At 34.9% G+C, this 27,567-nt stretch overlaps 3 protein-coding genes across 3 annotated transcripts; all 3 read left to right on the plus strand.

Annotated features, from left to right (window-relative positions):
- On the plus strand, positions 1-27,567 carry LOC145682235 (uncharacterized). Its single transcript, XM_081753818.1, has 3 exons — positions 1-125; positions 15,102-15,799; positions 27,116-27,567. Exons 2-3 carry the CDS (start codon positions 15,130-15,132, stop codon positions 27,565-27,567), a joined length of 1,122 nt encoding a protein of 373 aa, XP_081609944.1. The 5' UTR covers positions 1-125; positions 15,102-15,129.
- On the plus strand, positions 8,411-10,372 carry LOC145682233 (uncharacterized). Its single transcript, XM_081753816.1, has one exon. The coding sequence runs from the start codon at positions 8,411-8,413 to the stop codon at positions 10,370-10,372; it is 1,962 nt and encodes a 653-aa protein (XP_081609942.1).
- LOC145682234 (uncharacterized) lies at positions 10,580-13,603 on the plus strand. Its single transcript, XM_081753817.1, has one exon. It carries the CDS (start codon positions 10,580-10,582, stop codon positions 13,601-13,603), a length of 3,024 nt encoding a protein of 1,007 aa, XP_081609943.1.

The raw sequence follows: 27,567 nt of genomic DNA on the forward strand, positions 1-27,567 counted from the left end.
GTTGCAGTGACAGTACGAGACAGATGAAGTGGATCGATTTTGGCATGGAAGTTATTTTTCCTCTGCTCTTTCGTGGAGTACTAGCATATTCATGGCATGAATAGTGAAATTCTGGATTAAATAAGGTAAGTAGAAGTGTAATAGAGTCTTGACTTGAATGCTTCTCCATACACTACCTTTGCTTTTTATAGACTTAAATTTGATTTAAACTACTCACTGAGCAAACTAATATCTTTATTATAAAAAATTAATAACGTGTAATAGTTTCGTCAACTATCACTTTGGCTTCATGGCAAAACTATTACAATTTTTACAATAAACATTGGTTTGCTCAGTGTGGAGCTGAAATCAAACTTTTGACTTGAATTTCGAAACTAGACAACTGGTGTTGTTGATTAGAACAAATAATGAAAAATTTTCTAAAATGTTGAACTTAAAGGAAAAACCTTTGTTTTGTCTGTGTTTTATTCAAAAACATCAGCAACTCCGAAAAAACAAAGTTTCATTTGTATACTTTACAAACGAATGAAATTAAAATTTAACACTCCCTGCTTCAAATTCGATCATTGCATTGTGATGAAAGCTTGGGTTCACTGTAACTTTCGATATGGGGTCTCTGGTTCGATCCCCGGCCACGTAAGTTTGTGTTGGACAACATGGTGTCCGCGGGTTTTCTCGGGATCCTCCCGTTTCCTCCCATATTTCCATTCCACCAATTCTTCCATAATCATTTGCTTGCCTTCATAATCTCTCGCCTTTAGCCTCAAGGACATAATCCAGGGGCGTTAAACTAAAAGATTAAATTTCATTTTATTTATAATGGAAGCAATGTTACTAACTAATAATAGTGACATTAAATCATGAAAGAATTTCCTTGATTCAAATTTCTGATCTATAAGATAAAATCTATTGTCTCGCTCACTGATTTATTCATTATTAGATTTTTTGACATATAAACTTGCTTGCAAAGAAACACGGATCAGTCCTTTCTTGTTTGTTTGTTTGTTTGTTTTGGAGCGACAGCTACTTGTTTTGCTCGTTGCACAGTGTATAAACAAGTAAACTTCGTGATACATACATCAATTCCAATTTTCACCAAAAATATTGTTTTTTCTCATGGTAGTTAATGAAGAATCAGCCATGCCTGAGAAAACATCACATACACCACAGAGCACAAGTAAATTCAAATAAATTAGTGCAGCTTTTCTTTAAGGAAAATTTTACACAAGAGAAAATTAAATTTTGAATTTTTCTCTAAATTGAAGCTCGATAGGTAACAATTAATGACATTTTCGGATTCAACGGGACGAAAACATGCTTTCAGTAACATTCAGTACTTTCCAAAAAAAAAAAAAAAAGGTATAAACCAGCTTAATTGCTATTTCATGTAACGCATCCATAAATATGTATCGTTGTGTATTTCTGATGCGCTTGTGTGTAAATTGTTTGCTCTCGTGGAAGCCGGTCGTTTGTCCTTGATAAAATAAATAAATGCGTATATTGCAGACATCCACATGAAATCAAATCCTCAATTACATAACACGCTTTATAAATACGTAAAAATTGACCTTATTTTCTTACAACGTAGGTTGTTTAAATAATAAAGCCCTGATTAATAACAATCCAGCCAAAAAATAAAAGTGCTGTGCACCAAGGTATGAATTCGATGTATTTTGGTACACAGAATCCAAATTTCAAAACTTTAGGAAGATCGATCGGGTCAATTTTTTGTTGTTAGCAAAAAACTTGAGCAAATTTGGATAGGAACGATACACGTAACACAGTTATACAAAAATGAAAGAAAAGAAAAAGAAAGAAAAAAGAAACCAAGTTCTTTGCAGTTGACTGCAGGGCATGAATTCGATGTATTTTGGTATACAGAATCCAAATTTCAAAACTTTAGGAAGATCGATCGGGTCAATTTTTTGTTGTTAGCGAAAAACTTGAGCAAATTTGGATAGGAACGATACACGTAACACAGTTATACAAAAATGAAAGAAAAGGAAAAGAAAGAAAAAAGAAACCAAGTTCTTTGCAGTTGACTGCAGGGCATGAATTCGATGTATTTTGGTACATAGGATTCAAATTTCAAAACTCTAGGACGACTGACCGTGTCAAATTGGTTTTATGGGCGAAAAATGTGTGTCGTCCCTATCAAAAATCGCTCAAATTTTTCACCCATATAAATTAACACGGTAAATCGTTCTGGGGTTTCGAAAGTTGGATTCTGTGTAACAAAATACAGCAAATCCATACTCTGTGGTCCACTATACAGAACGTTTCTGTGTTGCTTTCTTACGTGTATCGTTCCTATCCAAAATCGCTCGAGCTCTTTTTTTTCGCCCATAACGAACCATTTACATGGTCAATCATGATAGGGTTTGGAAATTTAGATTTTGTGTAATAAAGTACGTCGAATTCATAACCTGGAGTACGCTGTACAGAATTTTTGTTTTTTGTATTGCTGTATTACATGTGTTGTTCCTGTCTAAATTCGCTCAAGCTTTTTTCGCCCATAACAAAAAAAAAATGGCAAAGTCAATCGTTTTTATTTTTCGAAATTTGGATTCTGTGTAACAAAATACATCGAATTTATTTCGTGGGATCTGGTGCACATAACTTTTTTGTATAGTTGTGTTACGTGTATCCTCTCTATCCAAAATTGCTCAAGTTTTTCGCCCATAACAAAAAATTGACTCGATCGATATTTTTTGGGTTTTGAAATTTGGATTATGTGTAAAAAGTATATCAAATCAATAATCTGGGTTCCGGTGCACCAAACTTTTATTTTCTTGTATGGCTGTGTAATGTTTCAACAATAGAAATTAATGTTGAATTTATAACATAAATATAATTTAGTTAACAAAAAATTACGAAATTTAATACTACTTTTTACTTGAAATTCATAAACTATACTTCACCGGAAAATCTTACGTACATACGAACATAAGAGACTCAGGACTGTTTATATTTAAAAAGAACATTTTTGGTTTCATGTTTGAAATTTATAAAACAAAATTTTGGTGTGAACTGTTGGTAACTACGTCATGTAAATTACCAAATTTGTGAACGTAACAATCCGGATACGACCAGAAAATACAATTGCTTATAAATAATGCTACAATCCCTGCTAGTTAACGAACAATAAATATTTTTAAAAGTTATTAATGCAATAATATGGAAAATTGAGCAAGTTGTTTGTCATTGTCCTTGTATATGCTATTACGTAAAAGGGCAAATCATAATCACTTCAGCCATTTCAATTCCCTCTTTCAAATAAAGGTCATTTAACAAATCTCTTCCAAAATTCGGTAATCATCTTGACCTTTTTTTTTTTTAATTTTAATCCTCCATGCATTTAGAGAACACAAAAGCACGAAATAATCTTCCTTTACATACCAAACACCAGAAATTTCTTAAGCAACTAATACGTAGTATAGGAAGACATTAATACTGATAGCTTTTTTTTAATAGCACTCTTGCTCCTCCTTAAATTTACTTTTGGTAAACATGTTTCATACACTCTTACTTGTAATTCTAATAGAAAAGTTTCACACATCATTGATATATAACTTGCTTTCCCAACTGGCTGATAATATTTATGAAACCTTCAGATTTTCTGCAAATTTGTGATTGTAAAACAGCTGCATTTAGCGGAAAATCGCTTACGTTCGTAACAGTGATTTACGTGTTCACGGAAAACAATCAGGAGAAACGTTCAAATAAGTATTAAAAGCTTGCTAAGGCGCTACATTCAACCAAATTCTCACTCTTGAAACTGAAGTTATGCTAGGCTACGGAACCATCAAATTCACAAGCATGTGTAAGAAATACCTGGTATACTCTCTCCTACATCCAAGAAGATTAATACAAAGTCTCTCTCTCTCTGTCTCTCTCTCGTCCGTGTGTTTGTAAAATTTACGGACGAATGATGTAAGTTCCGCATGCTGTGTCATTTCAGAACAGTGTGATTGGTGAAACTTGATCCACACATTAGAAAATGTTGTACAGTATAATACGGGCAACAACAACAAGAAACAAGTAAATACAAGAGCAAATATGGTACTTTTATACAGAGGTAATACTTATACTCAAAACAATGCGACTCGCTATTCTCCGTGTTATTACAGAACAAGTGAATGTTTCCGGAAAAGGTGTGTAATCACCACAGACATGAAGCGATGCATGCGATGAAAAGTGCTATCATGCTGCTCACACTGTTGGTAATGAGTTCTTGTATAGAGTTTAAGTACTCCACAAACGCTGTTGACAACTGCTGGATGGTCCTTCATTCATCTGGATGTGCTGCAAGACGCTTTCCAATAGCATTTCATGCGTATTCAACTCGGGGAACAAAGAGGTCCGCCCATTCACCAAATATCTTTCAGTTGCAAGGGCTCCGCCACCTGCACTGTACGACGAAGTAGCGCATTATCACTCATAAACAAGAAATTGGGGGCGACTGCACCTATGAAAGAACGCACGTAGAGAGGGGTACTGTGTCGCAACAGTATTGATCAGTGAATGCACCGTTCAAAAATGTGGAGGTCAAAGTTCGTATGGAACATTATGCCTCCCCACACAAGAACAGTGGACCACCAAAATGATATTCTATGACAATGTTCTGAGTTCATTGTGTGTTGTCATCTAAAGACAGAAGAATGTACATCCACAATAACTAAGAGAGAATCTGCTGGTATTGGAGAATAGAACACGAGCCACTTGTCGATCCAGTCGTGATATTCTTGGCACCATCACAAGCGGCGCCATCGATGTCCGGGTGTCCACAGAATACAACGCAATGCATTTCGTGAAAAGAAACCCCTCAATGCAATAAACGTAGAACTGCGAAGCGTGGGATTGGGTGAATCGCTATCCTCCTAGATGTAATTGCAACTGCATCTGCTGTTTGACATCAGTCCCTTCTTGCCTGTTTCATAATCTACACGCTGCTGTAGTGACCGTGGTCAGTATATCTCCTTGAAAGCATTGTCTGTGGTTTGGAACGTTCCCTATGCACTTGAAATAATGTTGTATAAAACAAAACTTTTGAACCACAGTCAGCACACTTCTTACACTTTCTTTATAATTATTTCCCGCGTGAAGCCATCCAAATGTTGTTTCTGGGTCGTGTTATTTTGAGTAACAGCACCACCTCAACATCTGACTGACCAACACAGTCTCATCCCTTTCGTTCAAATTCTTTGTGTGGAGCAAGCAGACTCATTCGATGCTTGTTATGTTATGGACCATCCTGTTCCCTGTACACATGTGGAGGAGTTTTGGAATCATGCTGCAGATATTTTAACCAGGTATCAAATTTGTGTGCACGGGTCGCAGTGTTTTATAAAGTTTCGCTTCTAACGGGAGAATTAAAGGAAACAAATTTTATAATGTTTTTCACAATATAAATAAACAACGCTATGTCTCTTAATCATGGGTAAAAGGCTAAACCACTTGAAATACACTTTGCAAAATAGTTAGCACTTAACTCCAGCCAGAATTTTATATCACTTTCACCAAAAGGCGTATCATATAGCAGAAGAGGATTTCAAGATTTATGCCATAATATAGTATGTCCAAAAACTTGTCAAGCTAGTCAGATGGACCTCGATACAAGCTCGTTATTGAAAATAAGTGTAGTAGAGGGCTGAACTCTTCAGAATGAACATTTAAACACACTAAGCATTTAAGTTGACGTAGATTTTTATCATTTGTGATTGAAAATGATATATTTCTTAAATTTAGATGAACGCGAATAAAAATTTACAAGTCAATCATAATTTTAGTATATCTGTCGTTAACCTTACTATGTACTGTAACCTTGCTAATGTCGTAATGAAGATCTCATTATGGTATATTTTAACATCAGTTTCTCCTCAATAAGTGGCATGACACTCGTACAGCATCAACTTTTCTCATGAACAGAAATTCATTTTTCTTTTTTTTTTTTTTAGTCTATAATGATGCTTCTCAATAATAACGCCTAAGTGTTTACATTTACGATTAGTTATTTTTTTTCACCTGAATAATATGTGTGTATATTTATTGGTCGGTACGCTTGTCTCATCTTTGAACTTTCCTTTTGTTATCATTAAAATATGGTGGAAATAACACCTCTATCTAGACTTTTTGTACTCTTCTTCCACTTTTCCTCTTTAATATTTCTTCGATTTGAGTGTCCTCGAAACATTTTTTTCTCTTTTTCGCTTCTTTAGTCTCGCTATTCTTATCTCAGAATCTACTGAAACTAACGTTTTGGATTTCAGTAAATCGTTAACAAATATTTTCTTAAAATTTCACATACTAGAAACTCCTTTGTATGTTTATACCAGAGATGGGCACCCTCACTAATTTTTCTCAAAAGAGCCGCCCTCACCCTCATTTCAGTAGATGGGGGTGAGGGTGTCTGAGGGTGAGTACGAGTGAGTCGATTAAGGGTGAGGGATTCGACTGAGGGTGACGGTGTCTGAGTTTGAGGGTGAGGTAGTCGACTGAGAGTGACGGTTTCTGATATTGAGGGTGAGGGAGTCGACTGAGGGTGAGAGTGTCTGAGGGTGAATGTGAGGGAGTCGATTGAGGGCGAGGGTGGTTGAGGATGAGGGAGTCGACTGAGGGTAAGGGTGTCTGAGGGTGAATGTGAGTGAGTCCATTGAAGGTGAGGGAGTCCATTGAGGGTGAGGGTTAAGGGGTTAGCTGAGGGTGAGAGTGGCTGATAGTGAGGGTTAGGGGTCGATTGAGGGTGAGGTTGGCTGAGGGTGAGTGTGAGGGAATTGATTGAGGGTGAGAGTGAGTGAATGTTAGCAAATATGCCCATCTCTGGTGTACACTGTCCATGAGACAAAAATCTCATGAACTACTTGACGCATAACCATCAATTATGATCTGGATGTAGAAGTTAGGAATCGGTTTCAATCGATAGAGGGAATGTTCAATCCTGAAGTAGCACATATCATCAAACACATTCAGCTTTTATATTGATCATTATAGAGCAGAAACGGTAATTGATAACAAGAATCTGTTTTCTGAAATACATTAATTAAGTCAGATCAATTTTCGCGTATCCGCTAGAACAACACGGTCTAGTGATCTCTTTTACACTCGAGCTGCGAGAGTTAATATTGTTCAAAGGTCCCTTCTAAACCGAACTGTTAGCACGTATAATCAGTTGCCAGAAACTGTAGTTTTTTTTTTCAAATGAGCATACTTTCAGATCATCTATAAATAATCTACCTTTGTAATGTTGCCATAGTACTGTACCATCTTGAATTCAAATTGTTATTCTATTGTTATGTTACGAATTTTTAAAATATTTCAGTGTAAAATGGCCTAGTGCTGTATCTGAAACCTATTATAAATAAATAAATAAATAAATATATTCCGTCTTCACCCAAATCGAATGTGGTAGAAATCCACTACCACAACTGGTTTCAACAGTACTTGAGAACATATCAATGCATACAAATCAAACTCCTTCATGTGGTGAATACGACACACTATTACTTCTTATTATGTGTGTAGAACATTCTAGTTAATCATTTAGCTTTCCACTGCTCCTTTCCCTTATATTCATTACTTCTAAATGTAATTCATGTTTCTTAATATATTTTTTCAAATTTTCTAGTGAACTTTTCTTAACATGATGGATATATTAAATGTTTCTTCGCGACAATATTAACAGGTTGACTGTGTTAGGAATTTCTTTTAGTTGTAACTAGTTTAGCATTCGAAGACTGGCAACACTGATAAAAAAGAAGAAGAAGAAGAAGTGTGAGTGGAAGATCATAGTTGGTTGGATGCACACACAGGCATTTAACATTTATTCAGTGTTTTTGGTACAGTTTAAGGTTTAGAATATTCTGCAACATCTAGTTTTGTTCCAGCTTTTTATCTTGTGGATTATATAGTTCATAACACATGTAATAGTATCTTTCAACATTAAAATCGTTGGTATAGAACTCAATCAGCATGTTTCATGTGGTAGCATTTTATGGTCCTCCGTTGCCTGGATGTTTTGCAGATGATAGTTACAAGTGAAATAATATCCAGTAGTGAGTGCAATTAATTAATAACTGTGCTTTTCACGAACGTGATCTACGTGCTTTGTTTGGAAGAATGAAACAATGTAAATTTGTTTGTGGATTGGTGTGGTGAGTGACTTGACAGAAGTTAGCAACAATAAAAGTTAATTCATCCAGAAGTAAGGGTTGCCAGGAGTAGTGACTCAAATGCTTATAGGTAGGGAGTGATTGTAGCTTACGCAAGTTAGCAACGAAAGTGAGTGGTTGTAGTTATGCGAAGTTAACAACGAACTTTGGTTTTGTAATTGAGTGCAACAGTTGTTCGATTAGCTGTAATTTTGTTGTATACGTATTATATCATAAGCACTTTTTTTGGCAAGTACCTTAAAATGGATGACAAAGAGAATAGTAAATTGCTAAAACAAAGAGCAAGCTATAAAGGACAACTCACCCGGATGCAAAAATTTGTGCAGGAATTTGATACAGCACAAAATATTCAAGAACTGCATGTTCGTTTAAAACATTTAGAACAAGTGTGGGACAAGTTTGAAAATGTTCAGTGTCAGATCGAACTAGAAGATGAATCGGAAGAACATGAATCATATCGAGCCAAGTTTGAAACTATGTATTATAGTGTGTATTCTCAAATACAAGCTTTAATTAGCACGTATAATGAACAAAAGCACGCAAACGGTAAAGAGACTAATGCTAGTGTTGTCAGTGAAGTTAGACTCCCCAAATTATCATTGCCATCATTTGATGGTAGCTATCAGAATTGGCTCCCTTTCATCGACAATTTCAAGGTCGTGGTCCACAATAATAACGGGTTGCCAGCTATACAAAAATTTCATTATTTTAGGTCAGCCTTGAAGGGAGAAGCGTATAAGTTAATTGAGTCGTTACCAGTGACAGAAAATAATTATGAGGTAGCCTTTAATTTAATTGTTGAACGTTATGAGAATAAAAGACTGATAGCAGCTACATACATACAGGGCCTGATGAACATCGAATCAGTTAATAAAGAAAGTGCAAAGAACTTACGAGAATTTATTAATACGGCCAATAGAAATTTGAATGCGCTTAAGGCTATGAACTTAGAAACTCCTCTAGATGAAGTGATACTATCACATCATTTCTTGTCAAAGTTAGACACCAATACGCGAAAGGAATGGGAATTAAAAAATGAAAATGTTTGTTTTCCCCCATTATCAGAATTATTTTCGTTTTTGGAACATAAGTGTCAAGCACTTGAGAGCATCAAGACAACTCATAGTGATGATCATACAAGAGACGCGAAAACTCTTGATATACGAGGCAGGTCCAAAAGGTCTTTTCAGAATAGTAATACATATGTAGTAACAGCAAAGGAATTATGCATGTTTTGTAAACAAAATCATACTTTATTTCAATGTTCGTCTTTTTTGCATGCTAGTAATAAGGAAAAGCAAGAATTTGTTCGTAAACAAAGATTATGTATAAATTGTTTGCATGGTAATCATTTTGTTAAGGATTGTAAGGCAGGGTCTTGTAAAAAATGTGGTAAGAAACATAATACTCTACTACACTTCGAATCAGACGATGAACATTCTATGATTAAGGACTTGGTAAGTAATAAGAATCCCTCAGCTCAATCAGGATCAATCAATGGTACGCAAGAAACATCACAAGGTTCTTATTGTAGTTTGAAAATTAAACACATTCCTCAGGTTATTCTATCAACAGCAATTGTGCATGTGAAGGATAGTAGTGGGGTAACATATCAGTGTCGTGTTCTTTTGGACAAATGTTCGCAATCGAACTTTGTCACAGAAGCCTTAGTACAGAAATTGAGATTAACTAAGGATAAGCATCGCGTTCCTATACAAGGTATAAACGATGTGTCCTCTGAAACAAAGTATTGTGTAAATATTCAGTTAACGTCAAGAGTATCAGATTTTTCAAGAACCATGAATTTTTTAGTTTTGCCTCGCATTACAGGTAACATTCCGGCAGAGTTAATCAATTATGATAGTTGGAATTTACCTAAGGATATTCAACTAGCAGATCCTCTATTCTTCCAGCCAGACAAAATTGATATGCTACTTGGGGCAGAAATATTCTTTGAACTTTTATTGCCAGGCCAAAGGACACGTGAAAGTGATTTCCCAATATTACAAAATACTAAGTTAGGATGGATTCTTGCCGGAAGGATTCCACCATCATCATCGAAGTCACTTGTTAGTCAGCATCTCCAAATACCTACTACAGCATGTTTTGCTCACACTGTTGATGGGTTGGAGCAACAGTTACGTAAATTCTGGGAGTTGGAAGAAGTAGACGCTGTAACAATGAGTAAAGAAGAACAAGAATGAATCACACACTTCCATGAAAATACTCGAAGAGATAGTACAGGCAGATTTGTAGTTCGTTTACCGTTTAAGAAGAATCATGAAGATTTGGGAGACTCATATGAAGAAGCCTTAAGAAGATTCAATCAATTGGAAAGTAGGTTGCAGAGGAATCAAACCCTACATGCAGATTATTGTAAAATTTTGGATGAATATCTTACATTGGGTCACATGAAAGAAGTTAATACATCAAAGGAAGACAAACATTTGTGCTATCTACCACATCATCCAGTTTTCAAGCCAACTAGTAGTACAACCAAAACAAGGATTGTGTTTGATGCTTCTGCAAAAACATCAAACGGTTTATCTCTGAACGATATTCTGTTGACTGGGCCTAATATCCAACAAGATATGTGCTCTATTGTATTGCGTTTTAGAACGCATCAAATTGTATTTAGTGCAGATATTGAGAAAATGTACCGTCAGATAAGATTGCACCCTGACGATACATGCTTTCAAAGAATAATATGGAGGAAATCAATCAAGGAACCAATTAAAACTTATGAATTAGTAACTGTAGCTTTCGGGACAAGGCCTGCACCATATTTAGCAACAGGATGCTTACAACTATTGGCAGAAGAAGAGGCAGAGCGCTATCCAGTTACATCTAAGGTAATCCAACGTGATTTCTATATTGATGATTTGGCGTCTGGAAGTCATGATGTCGAAAGTGCGCTTGTGTTACAATCAGAGTTAATCAATTTGTTGAAGAGCGCAGGATTTGTTCTTCGAAAATGGACTTCAAATCATCCTAAATTGTTAGAAGCTGTCTCACCAGAATTGAGAGAGACGGAAACTCCATTTCAATTCAATCGGAATGGTGGGATCAAGACATTGGGTTTAGAATGGCATCCGTCATCAGACAAGTTGTTGATTTGTAGTAAGGCACCAACAAATACATCATTATCAAAAAATGAAAGGATTACAAAGCGTGAAGTCACAAGCATCATTGCGTCAATTTTCGATCCCTTGGGACTGATTAGTCCAATTGTAATTTCTTTCAAAATGTTTTTGCAGGAATTATGGTTATGCAATGTACACTGGGATGATGATTTGCCTGAAAGACTATTGGAACGTTGGAATCATTTATTCGCAGAGATACCCATCATCACAAGGATACAAATTGATAGGTTTATCTTAGTCCAGAGCCAAGTTACAAACATTCAAATTCATGGATTTTGTGATGCTAGCGAAAAAGCATACGGAGCTTGTATCTATGTCAGATCAGAAAACAAGACAGGTGATATAAATGTTTGTTTATTGTGCTCAAAATCAAAGGTTGCTCCAACCAGAAGAGTAACACTTCCACGATTAGAGTTATGTAGTGCAGTACTCTTAGCGAAACTTGTTAACAAAACCATCCCTATTCTTGATATGAAAATCGATGAAATTCATTTATGGACCGATTCTAAAATTGTGTTAGCTTGGATTGCATCACCAGCAAATCGTTGGAAGCAATTTGTAGCAAATAGAGTTTCGCAAATTCAAGAAATTACCAACATCAGTGTTTGGAAGCATGTTTCGTCACAACAAAATCCTGCAGATCTCATCAGCAGAGGATTAAGCTCTACATTTTTACAGCATTCCAAATTATGGTGGCATGGACCTGAATGGTTAAAGGATCCAGTGTCGTGGCCTAAGGAAAATTCGTCGATGGAAATAGAGATTCCAGAGGAGCGGATAACGTCCAAGACTGTATTGGTGAATACTAATCATACAACAAACTTTATGGAAAGGTTTTCCACCTTAGGGAAGCTGCTTAGAGTTGTTGCGTATTGTCAAAGATTCATTTACAATGTGACACATAAATCTACAAGAAGGAATCATGTATTATCAGCTGATGAGCTAAAGACAGCCTTACAAACGTGTGTTCGTATTGTTCAACGTACTTATTACAGTGAAGAAATTCAAGATATGTCATCAGGAGGTTCCGTATCCAAAAACAGTTCATTGAGAGATTTACATCCATTCATTGATAATCAAGGGCTTTTGCGAGTAGGAGGAAGACTTGAACATTCTGATTTATCCTATAGCAATAAACACCAATTGATCCTCATTCCTAACCATCATTTAACTAGACTTATCATTACAGCAGAACATTTGCGTTTATTGCATGCTGGACCACAATTACTCTTAGCATCTCTTCGAGAAGAATATTGGATTCCACGTGCTAGACAAGTTATCAAAGCAGTGCTACACAGATGTTTGCCGTGTTTCAAACTGAAGGCTGTAACATCAGAACAATTGATGGGTCAGCTTCCACCACCTAGAGTGACTCCTTCACGTCCATTTTGTAACACCGGAGTTGATTATGCTGGTCCTGTGATCTTGAAGAATGCTCCTAGAAGTCGTATCAGATGCAAGGCATACATAGCCATATTTATTTGCTTAGCAGTTAAAGCTATTCACTTGGAATTAGTAACTGATCTAACCGCATCAGCATTCATAGCAGCACTTAGAAGATTTATATCTCGAAGAGGAAGGTGTTCCCATATTTTCAGTGATAATGGATCCAATTTTGTCAGGGCAAATCACGAGTTGAATTCATTATACAAGCTATTCACTTCAGAAGCGTTTCAGGATTCTATTAGTGAATTTGCTGCCTCAGAAGCCATCACATGGCATTTCATTCCTCCGAGATCTCCACATTTTGGTGGTCTCTGGGAAAGTGCCGTCAAATCAATGAAATATCATCTAAGGCGAGTAATTGGAAATACTGCACTCACATATGAGGAATTAAGTACCTTATTGACCCAGATAGAAGCATGTCTCAACTCGCGACCTATCACCATTTTGTCGAGTGATCCTACAGACCCTAGCTATCTCAGTCCTGGCCATTTTCTTATTGGTTCACCTTTAATGAGTTTGCCTGAACCTGATATAACCGATATTAAGGAAACTTATCTCTCTAAGTGGCAACGTATCCAACAGATGCAACAATACATATGGAAACGTTGGCCTACAGACTATCTCCATGGACTGCAACAACGCACCAAATGGAAAAGGATATCAGAAAACTTGAAGCCGAATACTATAGTGTTAGTGAAAGAAGACAATCTTCCCCCTTTATCCTGGCAGTTAGGAGTGGTCGACGAGGTGTACAAGGGGCAAGACGAACTTGTAAGAGTAGTGAAAGTCAGAACAAAATCTGGGACTTACAAACGTTCAATAACCAAATTGGTTCCCTTTTGTTAATATTGTATGAATTTATTGTGCTATATTCCTTAATTGTTGATTGTGTTCAATCAAGAGGGGGGAGTATGTTAGGAATTTCTTTTAGTTGTAACTAGTTTAGCATTCGAAGACTGGCAACACTGATAAAAAAAGAAGAAGAAGAAGTGTGAGTGGAAGATCATAGTTGGTTGGATGCACACACAGGCATTTAACATTTATTCAGTGTTTTTGGTACAGTTTAAGGTTTAGAATATTCTGCAACATCTAGTTTTGTTCCAGCTTTTTATCTTGTAGATTATATAGTTCATAACACATGTAATAGTATCTTTCAACATTAAAATCGTTGGTATAGAACTCAATCAGCATGTTTCATGTGGTATCAGACTGCCATGAGCATCATATGCGGTGCTCACCTTATTTCTCTGTGTTTCCATGAGCACCATATATGATGTTCATGCTTGATATCACAAATTACTAACCTATTCAGGTTCTTTAGCATCATATATGATGCTCATTGTCACAAATTACTGTGAGACCATGAGCATGACATGTGATGCTCCTATTGGTACATTTTCTAAAGAAGCAAAATATCGCGACAAAAATTATGACATGACTATCCATAATGGAGCCAAAGGTAAGAAGAAATTTATGGTCCCCTGGGATCAGTACCCTCAAATCACCTTGGCAGTCAACCTGTTAAGATGTTATCGCAAATTCTGTCCAGGAATTTCAAGTTCAAAATATATAAAACTATTACCATGTTTGTTGTGTTGTATGGTTGTGAAGCATGGTCGCTTACTCTGAGGGAAAAAAAACAGACTGAAGGTATGGGAATAAGGAATGGCAGAAACTTCATAACGAGGAATTGCATAATTTATACTATTTACCATACATTGTTAGGGTCATCAAGCCTAGGTGGCTCAGATGGGCAGATTATGTAGCAAGAATGAAAGAAAGTAGGAACGCTTTCAAAGTTTTAACTGGAAATCTAAACGAAAAATGACAATTAGGAAGACCTAGGCGCAGATGGGAGGACAACATTAAGATGGATCTTGCAGGAATAGGAATACAAAGTAAAAACTAAATCCAGTTGGCTAAGGATAGAAGTCAATGCAGAGGTTTTGTGAAGGAGGCATTGAGCCTCCGGGTTCCTTAGACTGTAGAATTAGTTTATTAGTTGTGTTCAACATCGTACCTTGTTTCTTGTTTTATTTTTCTTCCGTTTTGTCATTCGGATGTTTTCCATCGACCCGAGAATTTTGAGTAGCAGCATAATATTGCATTTAGAAGTTATTGGAGAGATGCTAAATATAATGAAATATGATGAAGTATGAAATAGTGGCTATATGGAATATCTCATACTATATTTATTTAAAGTAATTTATCATCTGATTACATTTGATAAACAAATGTGCTTGACTTGATATCTTAAAATTATTTTATGATGTGCTTTTAGTAACAACAAAAGAGCAGTTATTCAAGTCCAGGTTTATTATAATGTTTCTTCTTTATATTTTAGAATACAGAAGAACGGAGAGAATACCTTAATGGAGGATATATGGGAGTTTCTGTATTGTCCTTGTTGCGATATATTTTATAACTCACAAATTTACATTTGTAGAAATGGTCATGATATCTGCGCTACATGTAAAGAAATGTATGGATATTGTGGAAATTGTAGATCTGTGATAACACCTGCAAGAAATTTAACACTAGAAAACATAACTGATGTTGCATTCATAAGAAAGTGCCCAATTGAAGATTGTACAACAATAATTAATAAAAATGACATTTTGGACCACTTTCAGTCACAACATTGCTCTTCTGTAGTTTGTATTGAGAAACCAGAAAATAATCGCATTCAGTGGAATTGGAAGTCTGATGATTCGGATACATATTCTTCTCTGTGCATCTTGAGAATATCTGATTGTGGTGACCTCCTTTGTAGAGAAATCAAAACTGGAATAAACACAAGAATATTTGTGTGTCAGAAGATATTCACTCAACCAAATATAAATATAGTCCAGCAGTGTATTTCCTTCCGATGTAGTAATACGGAACTTAAGTTCTGTGGGGCCTTAGACACTCTGCACAGCTCACGTCAAAAGATCTTTGAAGGCAGAAATCATTTGATGGTTTATGGAGTTAACGAGCCAACGGAATTGGTTTTATCACTCCATGTAGAAGAGCGAGAACCAGAGGACCAAGAGTCAGAAGGTAAATACTGAAAAGCATTTATTATTAACCCTTTTATTACTGAAGTAGTAGTCTATTGACCAAACTCTAATCCTAAAACATGGCTTCTCATAATTTCTTTTTTACACTACTGTTATTTTGGCGTTATGGTGGGAATCGTACCAACTATTGATGATTGTGTTGTTATATAAACATTAATATTAAGATTTTATTATTTGTTAACTTTTAAAGACATTTTTTTATCTATGTATATACCGGGTGATTCAATGAGAACGTACCAGGCCAATACCGCAGCTAATACTCCACGTAGAGCCTTCAAACAAAAAAATATATTACCAAATTCTATGTGTAAAATGCAATAAAAATAGTAGCGACACCAGTGGCGTATGGTGAATGTCTCCAATGGGGGCATCTGCAAAATTTGACACAGAAAACGGGGTTGGTTGTGCCTCCATTGAAACAAGCGCACAATGAGAGAAACATCGAGAGGAAACACCCTCGCACCATCTGAATTTCACCTAGTAATGCGAGTGTGTTGCTGCCAGCGAGGAAGAAATATGAAAATGTGTTTCCTCTCTATGTTTCTCCCATTGTGCGCTTGTTTCAACAAACGCACGTGTTTATACAACATGACAATATTTCATTATTGCTATAATTCAGTCTTTTAATTTAACTTTAAATAAATGTGATTTTCCGTCACCCAAAATAACATAACCAAAATCATATACCTCTACATGCCCCCCTTCAAAACGAGGGAACTACGTTCACGTTTAAATTTCTAGATAGAAATTGACAAGACTTATAAAAATTCAAACAGTAAAATAATTGAACATATTCTTCCATCACCTGTATATATACGTATATCAATTTATCAATATATTCCTACAACCATTTATTATAAATACAAATTCTGTAATATATAATTTATTTACATCAATTTCTCTTTATTTCATCTTTAAAAAAATCTTGATACGAGTCTCTGTGCAAGTGTCGGCTTCTGCCATCTATTATTTTTTACATGTAACTACATGTTACCCGTGCTCTTTCAAACACGCATACATATACTTTTTATCTCTCGTTCTTGTATTTTTCCACTTCATTCCGTATCAAAGTTCAACACAATGTTTCTTACTACAGCACTTCTATCAAGAATGTCAGTGTCTTCAACACTGATTTATTTCAACAGATATTTACTTTATTAAACACTATTTACTTCCTAATAATGCACATGTACATTTGGTAACAACGTCCATTTTCGTTGTTTCATTTTAATGCATGATTAAAAATTTGAAAAAATATAAAATCACTTCACTACTGTCACCATTTTCGTTCATATAGTTAGGAACTGTATAGAAACCATGCCATAAATTGTTTATTCAGCAGTTTCGTGATCGTGACATTGAAACTTATCCACGTAACATCCTTAGCAGCGTCGCTTCACTAATTGAACTTAGCCGTGAAAATAGTGTCTGTAAAATTTTCGTTGAAAATTTTGGAAATATTCACAAAACTATTACCTCACAAGGACAGAAGTACACTTTTTCACTTTTTAAGTTCGTAGAAAAATGTTCGTCCGTTTTTACGGTCTCGGCAATCGGCAAATCCGTGTTTTCGTGTGCATTACATTTTGGTGTTGCCTAGTGCTATTTGTGTATCTTTTATGCTTGAGTTATTTCGTGGCGATTTCATCTGTTCACGAAACTGATCCGACTTATTCTCAGTGCTATTTTTGTGTTTTTTAGTGTTATTTTTGTAAACAAGTGAATATATAGACGTACTAGCGTAGTGTTTTGTTTGTGGCATCTTCGTATATTGTGTTCTTGTTTTCAACTTTACCTATCTGTTCTCTCTGCTCATTTAATTTTCGTAATTTACACACTAAATATAATATAACTATCAAAATCCCTAATACAAATAATGCTAAACTCGTTAATGCTATAATAAATATCGTAGTCTTCTTTTCCATAGCTCCTGCAAATATAAATGACTAATAGTGAGATTCAGCTTGTCTATTTTACGCTCTTATATTACTATATCTATGTCTATGGTTCCTTTTCGTAACATCTTACGTTATATTACCATAGGCCTACTGTTAATGTCCTATATATCTACATTGTTCCCTTTAAAATGCACAAAAGATGCATATTTTTAACAATGAATAGTGTTCTTAGACTTATGTAACCCATTCGAGAACTAAATTTTTACTCTTGTTACATTTTAATTCTCATTTGGTCGTTTTATCATTTTTTTGAAAGTCGTAACAATTCTACATTTTCACGCATATTTACATGTTTAAATATACTTTATGACTGCTTTTACCGCTATATTTAAGTACTTATAACTTTATTAATGTGTATTCCACCTTTCTCTAACATCACAAAGCGTTATTTATTCTGAATTCATTCGTATTGCATCACAATTCTCGTAAAATAGTGGTACTACTCATGTGTAGGCGTGGCTTGTTGCTAAGGAGCAGCCATATTGGCTGACTGACTCCGCCCCTTAGATACGGAGTGCTCTCGTTTACAGAGACGAGAGGCGTTCGAAACACATCCACTCTCGCGAGTAGAACAGCGAAGATGGTTTATCGTAACCTGTTGATTTTCTCCACACATGTACATTTAAATAACTAATGAAATACGTACTTCACTTATTATAATAATTATCGATATGCCAATTGATTATTATATAGATTATTACGTATTAATTATTTTCACTCTTTCTTTTTTCTTTTAAAAAAACTTGAATTTAGAAAATAAATTTAGTTCAAAATACTTTGTTTACATACCACTTACGACAATTTTAGACATGATGCATTACGACTGTCTTCTCTTTTGACTATTTTACATCTATTATCTATTATTTTATCTATTATTTTTACTCTTTTCTTCTCGATGTTTATTTCTCTTAAAAACTTCTCGCATACTTTCTACGACTTATATACTTCAATAGTAAACTTACTTTTCTAGTTTTACGTTACTAGTATCTATAATATTCTCTATTTATCTATTTATCTAGCTTCTATTAATAGACATTTATTACTAATTTACGATGTTTACATAGCTTTCAGCTATTGATCTCCCTGATGTTAGGATGTTATTGAGCTTAGACATTATCTATTTGCATGATCTTATCTATTTTTTGTCTATGATATCTTATTACTATGCTTATTGTTACTGTTTTTCTTACATTACCAAAATACCGAGTTTTGTCGTACTATTTGCGCGTAACATTTTCGTTCAAATACCTTATTCGTATCACCATGGATAGTCTGATCCTAGTTTGTCTAGGAATCTATTATCTAGGCTTATCGACTCGTGTCTTCCACATTTGCTTGGTAAGTATTTCTACACGTTTACCAATTGTTTAATTTACTAATAAAGTAATTCTTTTCAGGTTTTCATTTCGACATTGAAATCCTTTTTTTTTCAAAAATAGTATTCTTCTCCATATCACAAAATGTAAAATTTTTTTCAACCCAAGGCACATACAACATGGATTTACGTGATACGCTTTACCTCATTAATAGTTATTTATTATTATTATTATTATTATTATTATTATTATTATTATTATTATTATAGATTTTGAATTTTATATTGCCGAATTGATTTATAAAGCCTACAATACAATATTAATAGCAATGAAGTTGTTGATATTAACGCTATGATAATCCCAAGTATTACGTACATAATATAACCTGTTCTTAAATGTAACTCAGGGATTGATGTATCGACTTTTAATTTCAATAGCTTTTCCTTTAATCCATTCAAGTCTTGTGTATGTAAAGAAAAATTAACTTGTCTCTCTGTCCAGTTACCAATTAATTTAATATGTTTATTCTGAACTTGCACTATTTGTTTAGTTGGAATTACCAGTTCTCCTATTGTTATATTGTCAAATTTATCATAATTTATGAAACATGATTTAGTTTTAGTTTGATCCAATTTTGTGGAAGTAACCTCTTGATGTACATCCACTTTCGTCATATACGCCTTCTGTTCAACAGAAGAGTACATAACTCCTGCGTGTGTATATCTGAATATTACATTCCCCAAAAATTTCTCAGAATTTTGCTGGCATCCTTCCAAAGAATTATTTAAAACGATATTATTTAAACATTTCGCCCCGTTATCCATTGTTATACTCTCACAAAAGTACAAAAAACTTTTAAACTCACATTTAGCTTTATCTAACGCATGATATTTACCTTCCGCCAAGTATACTGCTTCCGGTAAATCGTAAAATATTCTAGTATTATTTATTAAATAGCCCATAGATATTACATCATACATGATTGAGATACTACTGTCATATATGACTGGAGTTTTTAATATTATATCTACGTTATTTTCCTCATAATGATATTTTACTAAATATACGTTAGACATTTGGTAAAACATTCCAATGTCTGACCTATAAATAGTATTTTTCAAAACATCATGAAGGTTTATTAATTTTTTACACCTGCATTAGATAATATGTAATAAGTTAATTGATTATTTAGTGTACTGTTTATTATTTTATCTACCCTTTCTTGCACAAGATGCGCGAACAAATTCGCAAGTATCTTGCGTTAAGATTGGTGTAAATAACAATATAGTTCTTGAATTTTACTTTTAAATCCTTGTAACACGTGATGCACTTTAACTACAATTCCATGGACTAAAGAAATTTCATTATTAAATGATACCTTTAAACTTTTAATTTCATTAGTTAGCAAGTTCTTGTGTTTAGTTAATTTATCAATTGAATGAGACAATTGCTGATTATGTACTAAATTATACGTCGATAGACCAATAGAAGATAATCCCAATAACCATGAAAATATAAACCTTTTATTCCTATGATTATTACTACAGCTAATCTTGCAATTTTCATAAACGAAATGACGTGGTAACAAATTCACAATATTTCGTCTAAATTCTTTTTCTTTAATTGCATATTCATTAAGAATGTCATATGCATCAGTACATTTATCATGTACTGGCACAGATTCTTGAAAATTTAAGTGTAACTTTACAGTTGTATACACCATGTTTGTTGCATGCACGGCATATGCGTTCTGCATTAAAGCTAACCCAATCTCCGGTAACGTTTGTTTATCTGCTATGCACATGCTCATCATTAGCAATTCCAGAATTATAATCTTCAACATGGTGTTGACTGTAAATAATTAAAACTTAAAATTACTTATTGAATTTATTTTATTTTAATAAATTTTAAATCTTTTATTTAGGTAATACCCATGTTTATTTATTTATTTATTTTATCATGTTTTCATTTACTTTATTTATGTTATATGCGTACCTTGGATAATTTAATATACAAACAGAATTATGAAATCTCTCTAATTAAAAAATCTCCATATTCCTAATAACTCTAAATTCTATAAACAAAACATGTTTACCAGTTCAGGGTTTTCAGATGGAAATCGACCTTTCCTTCGGCTTCGGATTCGGACTTTTTATGATAAACGGCGTCCAACTCGCCGTCCACTGTCAAACATATTTTCTTACAGACCCCTCGTAAAAATTAAATTTATAAATTTTATTCAATCTATTTTTGCTTTCGTCGCAACAATCTTTAACTGTTGTGGTATTTAAGCCAATAAACCTTACGGTTTATTTTCACGCGTTTTTTTCTTAGCCATCACTGTCTGAATCCGACTCTTTCTCTTGTTTATCGAACTCTCCATCATTTGGTCCGACAAACGGTTTCAAACGACGAATGTCAATCGTATCCACTTGTTCTTGACCTTTTTTCGTCTCGTACTTTACTTTATAAGAATTATTATTCATCTTTTCCAATATAATACCACGAGTATTGAATCTTCCACCAAAACATGCGGGAATACCTGCTCTTGGCATCTCTCTTATCCACACGTTTTGACCGATGTCGAAGTTGGGTTGAGAAAATTTCTTCTCAATCTGCTTCTTCTGTGACCTAAAACGCTCTTGTAAATTTTGATATGCCACCTTCCTTGCTTCTTTGACGGCCTTGATTCGCTCATCATTCTCCACATACTCACAGGGAATGTCCAGATTTTGTTCTAGAAACGTTCTGGGTTCATGTCCTGTCAGTAAATAATATGGCGAATGTTTTGTTCCAACATGTACTTGAGTATTCATGGTGAATACTATACAAGGTAGAATTTCATCCCAATTCGTAAATTCTCGGTCTATGTAGTGTTTCATCACCTGTTGTATGGGTCCTATTGCGCGTTCCGATGTTCCTATATTATAATGTGCATCAGTATTGGCGAAGTTTAATGTCATTCCAAAACGTTCTGCCAGTTTCTCCATCACTTTGCTTCGGTGGGTGCTATGCCTATACATCGCTAACACCTCGGAAATCCCATGTTTAGTGATTAGTTCTTCGAAAATCATCTCCGCTATGTTCGCAGATGTTATTGCTGGAACTGCCTTCGCAATTATATACCTTATTGCATTGTCCACAAACACAATTACATATTTGTTTCGATGGTTCTTCGAATGTTTAAATGGCCCGATCTCGTCGATTGTTACATGCTGGAATGGCATATAACTTCGGTACGTCAGCGGGTGTAATGGTGTTCTGCCTGCCTTACGTTTTTGAATCTGGCAGCTTACACATTGGCTGACCTCCTGAAAAAACTTTTTCATGTTAGGGAAATAGATTGACTTAAGTGCCCGATTGTAACATTTGGTGTAGGAGTAATGATCTCCACCGTAAATTGAGCAGTGCAAGTTTTTGAAAACTTGATCCCTTAACGCAAAAGGAACGCACAAGAGAAACTTCTTTCCACTTGCCATCCTTTGTGTCCTAAAAAGTTTTCCGTCTTTCACAACATACCAACGTGCCTGCCTCTCAGCCTTATCATCAGCTACTTCCGGATGTTCGATCGCCTTCATGATGGGTCCAAAAAAGAATCTTTTCTTTGAAGTTCGGCTACATCTACATAATCATCAAAAGTAATGTTTACTTCCAAATCTTCGATATTAACCGGCAATGCGTCTAAATCTATATCCTCTGCCGTTGGTTGGATATCCGTATTCCTAGAAAGCACATCACTTGGGTTCTTCTCACCCGGACAATGAACAGGTGTATATTGATATTGCGCCATTTCCAAACTATATCTTAATAATTTCGTTGCCAATTTCGGTGTTGTTTGCAAGTACTTTATACATCGACAATCCGTAAACAGTTCAAACTCTTTATTGTACAGATAATAATTAAATGCTTTAAACGCACTAGAACTGCTAGAATTTCCAATTCCACTATGTGTCTTTTAGCCTCCTGAGGTCGTATTTCCCTACTGTGTATGCGATTGGAGTCCATACCTCGTTTGCTTGTTTTTGCATTAGAACTGCTCCTATGGATTAAGTCGAAGCATCAGTATATACTCTTGTGTCCAAATTTTCACGGAACGGAGCTAGCAACAGTGCATTCAACAATGCATTTTTTAATCTCTCAAAGCCTTTCTGGTGTTCTTCAGTCCAGACGAACTTATGATTTTTTCTTAACAATGGTTGAAAAATTGCTGAGATTTCTGCAAAATCTTTGCAGAATTTCCGTACGTAATTCGTTATACCTAGGAACGATTTAAGTTCTTTTGCGGATTCCGGTGGTTTACATGCTTTTATGGCTTGGATTACTTTTGGACTAATCTCGTATCCGGCCTCACTCACTATGTGACCTAGCGCTAAAACTTTTCTTCCATGAAGTGGCATTTTTCGACGGATAATTTCAAACCATATTTCCGCAGTCTTTGAAAGATAGAATGCAAAACTGATACCATTTTCTCTTGTTTATATACGTAAACAAACACATCATCCATGTAATATGACACCGCTTCCGGATTAACGTTAGCCAAAGTCATAGCCATGATCTTAGTGTATACAGCTGGTGATTGGATGTACCCCATTGGGAGTTTGCAAAATTGATCAGCACCGACGCCAGGAATGTTGAACGCCGTGTATTTTCTAGAATCCTTCGAAATAGACACAGTGTGATAAGCACTTTTAATATCCAGAAAACTGAAGAATTTATGACCTCCCATACATGTTAAGATTTGATGTATGGGCGGTAACGCCACGGAATGGAACCTAACATGGCGGTTAAGGTGGCGACAGTCGAGTACGGCTCTTATCGCTCCAGAGGGCTTTTTAACAAACAGCATCGGGGAATTATAAGAACTGTTACTTTCCTCAATGATGTTTTGTTCCAGCAAGATGTTTATTTGCTCCTTGACTTTTTCTTTCAGTGAAATCGGTATTGGATATTTTTGTCTCCTAAAAGGAACTTCGGTCTCTAATTCTATTTTGTGCTCAACACCTTTAACTCTACCTAGATCGTTTTCTTTCCATGCGAACATGTCCGCATAATCAAAACAAAGTTTTTCTAATTTCTTCTTAATTTCGGGTTCTGTTTTGTCACCGAATTTTAATCTCGCCTTATTATAACTTCTACGTGCTTCTAAAACTTCCTCTATCTCGTGTTCCGTTAGACCTTCCTGTCTTAACTCCTTCTCACTTACACATTCTTCCGCATCGCCAATTTTCAAATTTCTAGTCAACATGATCGTTTTATTTGAGGGATTTATAATCTCTAACTTTTGATTGTCTTTCGATAAGATAGCTCTCGGTATAAACACATTATATTGCTTTTCTAATTGCCTATCATGTTCTAAAAGATATTCATTACTAGCCCAAGAATTTACTAGATTGACTTCTACAGTCGTTCTAGTCATTGGTAACTGTCTGACTTTATGACCTAAAACCCACTTTGGTTTTAAACTGGATTTAACACTCATAGCAATATTGTCAGAAACTGATATTGGTTCCTGATCATTTTCACATCTCCTTGTCGGTCTTCCGAACCTTTGTACTAAAATTTTACCGTTCCCATAATCTATCTGACCATTTTGCGTTTTTAAGAAATCATTCCCTATCAACATCTGATAAGGAAAATCTTTTATTACTCTAAATTCCTGATATAACGTCTGATTAGAAATTTTAAATTTTACTATTGCCAATTTATTGATCACAAGTATGTTCTGAGTTATACTCCTTATTTTCGTCTGTTTCGGTATAATACGTGCATTTGGAGGAACTAATTTCTCATTGATAATGGAAATCTGCGATCCACTATCAAGTAATGTTTTTAGTTGTTTGTTTTCAACTTCCAATGGTAAATATACCATATTGTTCTCTAATATCACTGAGGCTATTACATCACGTGTCCTAACATTTTTGCTACCTGTAAATGTGCCTCGCTCATTTACAGATCTATTTAGTTTAAATTATTTGTCCCTACTGGTTGGTAATACGTTGTACCGTTAACCTGTGCAGGTACAACTTGCACGAACCTCTGCGAATTTTGATTTGAATACTGATTTTGATGACAACAAGAATTCTGACAATGACCACTTCTTTGCCGGTTTCCTTGTTGATTACGACCACGGTTACCGCGCCAGTATCCGCCTCAATTTCCACGTCTATTCTGAAATCTATTATTTCCTCTATTATTTCTAAAATTATTCTGACCTCTTGTATTATTATTATTTGTCCAATATCTATTATTATTTCCATGATAATTGGCCCTATTATTTCCTCTGCACTGCCTATTCTTAAAAATTTGATTTTTCAACTGTTTACTACTTTGACTTTCCCGTTTTTCATCCTCCTGGGTTCTTGCTGACAACGCAATGTGTAGTTTATCAATTTTCTTTTCCAACTCCGCAGTTTGTGTCAAACGATGCGGTTCCTGTTTAACTTTATGTTCCTCTTTACTTTTTCGTACTAACACTTGATCTAACACGGACTCACTCTCCTCGCCCTCGAATTGTTCACGAATCTTTTTAACCAAATCTTTGATCGTTATTTTGCCTGTTTCGCGTTTAACACGCTTTGCAATTTTGCACTTATTTTTCTCAATTTTTTGTAGATCGTCTACAAATTTGTCCAAACTCGAGTAGGCCACCGTCCCTACTTTTTCCATGTAGTACGGAAGTAACCCACTTACAATTATCCCGATCTTTTTCTTGTCTGACATATTCGTGTCCAATCTTTCACACAGGACAAGCATGTCATACACATAATTTATGACTGCCTCATCCTCCTGTTGTAATCGCTCTCTTATTCTTTCCTCAATATCGAGAGTTACGTTCGACTTCGTAAACTCTTCCACAATTTCTGCTTTTAAATCTTTATACTGGATTTCTGATACGTTCTTTCGTTTCAGAAACAGCTTAATCCACTGTCTCCCTACTCCGGGATCAATTCTTTCCTCTTGTTTTCGGCGATACCTGCCATCTGACACGCATCGTCAAATTCGTCAAAGAAAGAAACAATATCTCCATCGTTCTTTAAATCGAACTTCGGCAATTTATTTATATCCGCGTAAAACGTCACGTTCGAAGCCATTTTACGTCCCTATTTTTATTCTTAACTAAGTTCTCGTCTAAGTTTAAAATGGAAGGAGAATCTTCCGAAAATGATTTTATCACTGGACTGCTCGGAAAATTAAAAACTGGTTCTTTACTTAACACTATTTTAGGACTCGCGGCCGTTTCTTGAGTACTACAATATTTCCGTCTCTCAGGTGTCCTCAATTCAGTAAATGAAAGAATACATTCCGGTTAGCATTATCATTGTTTAGCAATCAGTGAACAAACAACGTAACATGATGAAATAGTTTCAACATGGAAAAAATGAAGTTATCAATAACGAATATGAAACAAAAGACTGTTAACGCATCTCAAACATGAAAAAGAAGATACAAAAGAGATCCATTACACAAGTAGAAATCATATACCTATTTTCGCTGGCTACGTTATAATCTGCTCATACAACCTCTAATCCCAGACATTTGGGAGAGATTAGAATAATTTTAACTCCGGTTGCTCTATAAATTTCAGAATATTTATGTTTTTTTCAAGTTAGAAACTTGAATTGAAGATTTTTTGTTATGAATGTCTATTCGGATATTTACTTACAAGCGATTGTATGTGTATGTGTAAAAAAATCTATCGTTTAAAGCTTACCTTTTAAATAACTTAAGCCCTAGAGTATTAAGTTCTAAAATATAAACGTTAACCTAAAATTGTAGTTTAGGCTAACATAAAGCCTAAAATCTATTGAATTATTTGAACGAGTAAAAAGATAATTTTCACAATACAAAATGTGAATTGTAATTAATATTGATTTATCATTATAAATCTTAGGTGAAATTATATTACACTATTTTAATGTCAATTAATGCAAATTAGTCCTAAATTAAAACTAAAAGTAACATGGAATTTATCCAATTACAAAATATACATTCTACTTATATTTATTTTTTATTTTGTTGCAGGTGAAACTCAGGTTGAAATGCCACATCAAGACCCAGATGTACTAAGAATTATCTATAAATTTTTGACTTGCTGCAAATGCAAAGTATTATATAAACCTCCTATTTACATATGTGAATCAGGACATAATATATGTGGAAATTGTCAATCGCATGAAACAAATCGTTGCCTTGAGTGTCACGAGAGCCGAACTCCAATTAAAAATGAAACGCTAGAAACTATTCTTAGTACAATTAGATACCAATGTCCAAATTACCATTATGGATGTCCAAAGAAGACTAGGCTATCCGACAGGAAAGAACACATCACCCGTTGTGAATTCAAACCTATCAAATATCCAACCAAAACTATCAATCATATGCCTGTAATCAAGAATATTGCTAAATACTTTTTTGTGATAGCATTTCTTCTATTTATGTTTCTAGTTGATGAGTGTGAAACAAACTTAGTGTAG

The sequence above is a fragment of the Thermobia domestica genome, chromosome 3 (assembly GCF_964235325.1).
Source record: "Thermobia domestica chromosome 3, izTheDome1.hap1.1, whole genome shotgun sequence".
NCBI lineage: Eukaryota > Metazoa > Arthropoda > Insecta > Zygentoma > Lepismatidae > Thermobia > Thermobia domestica.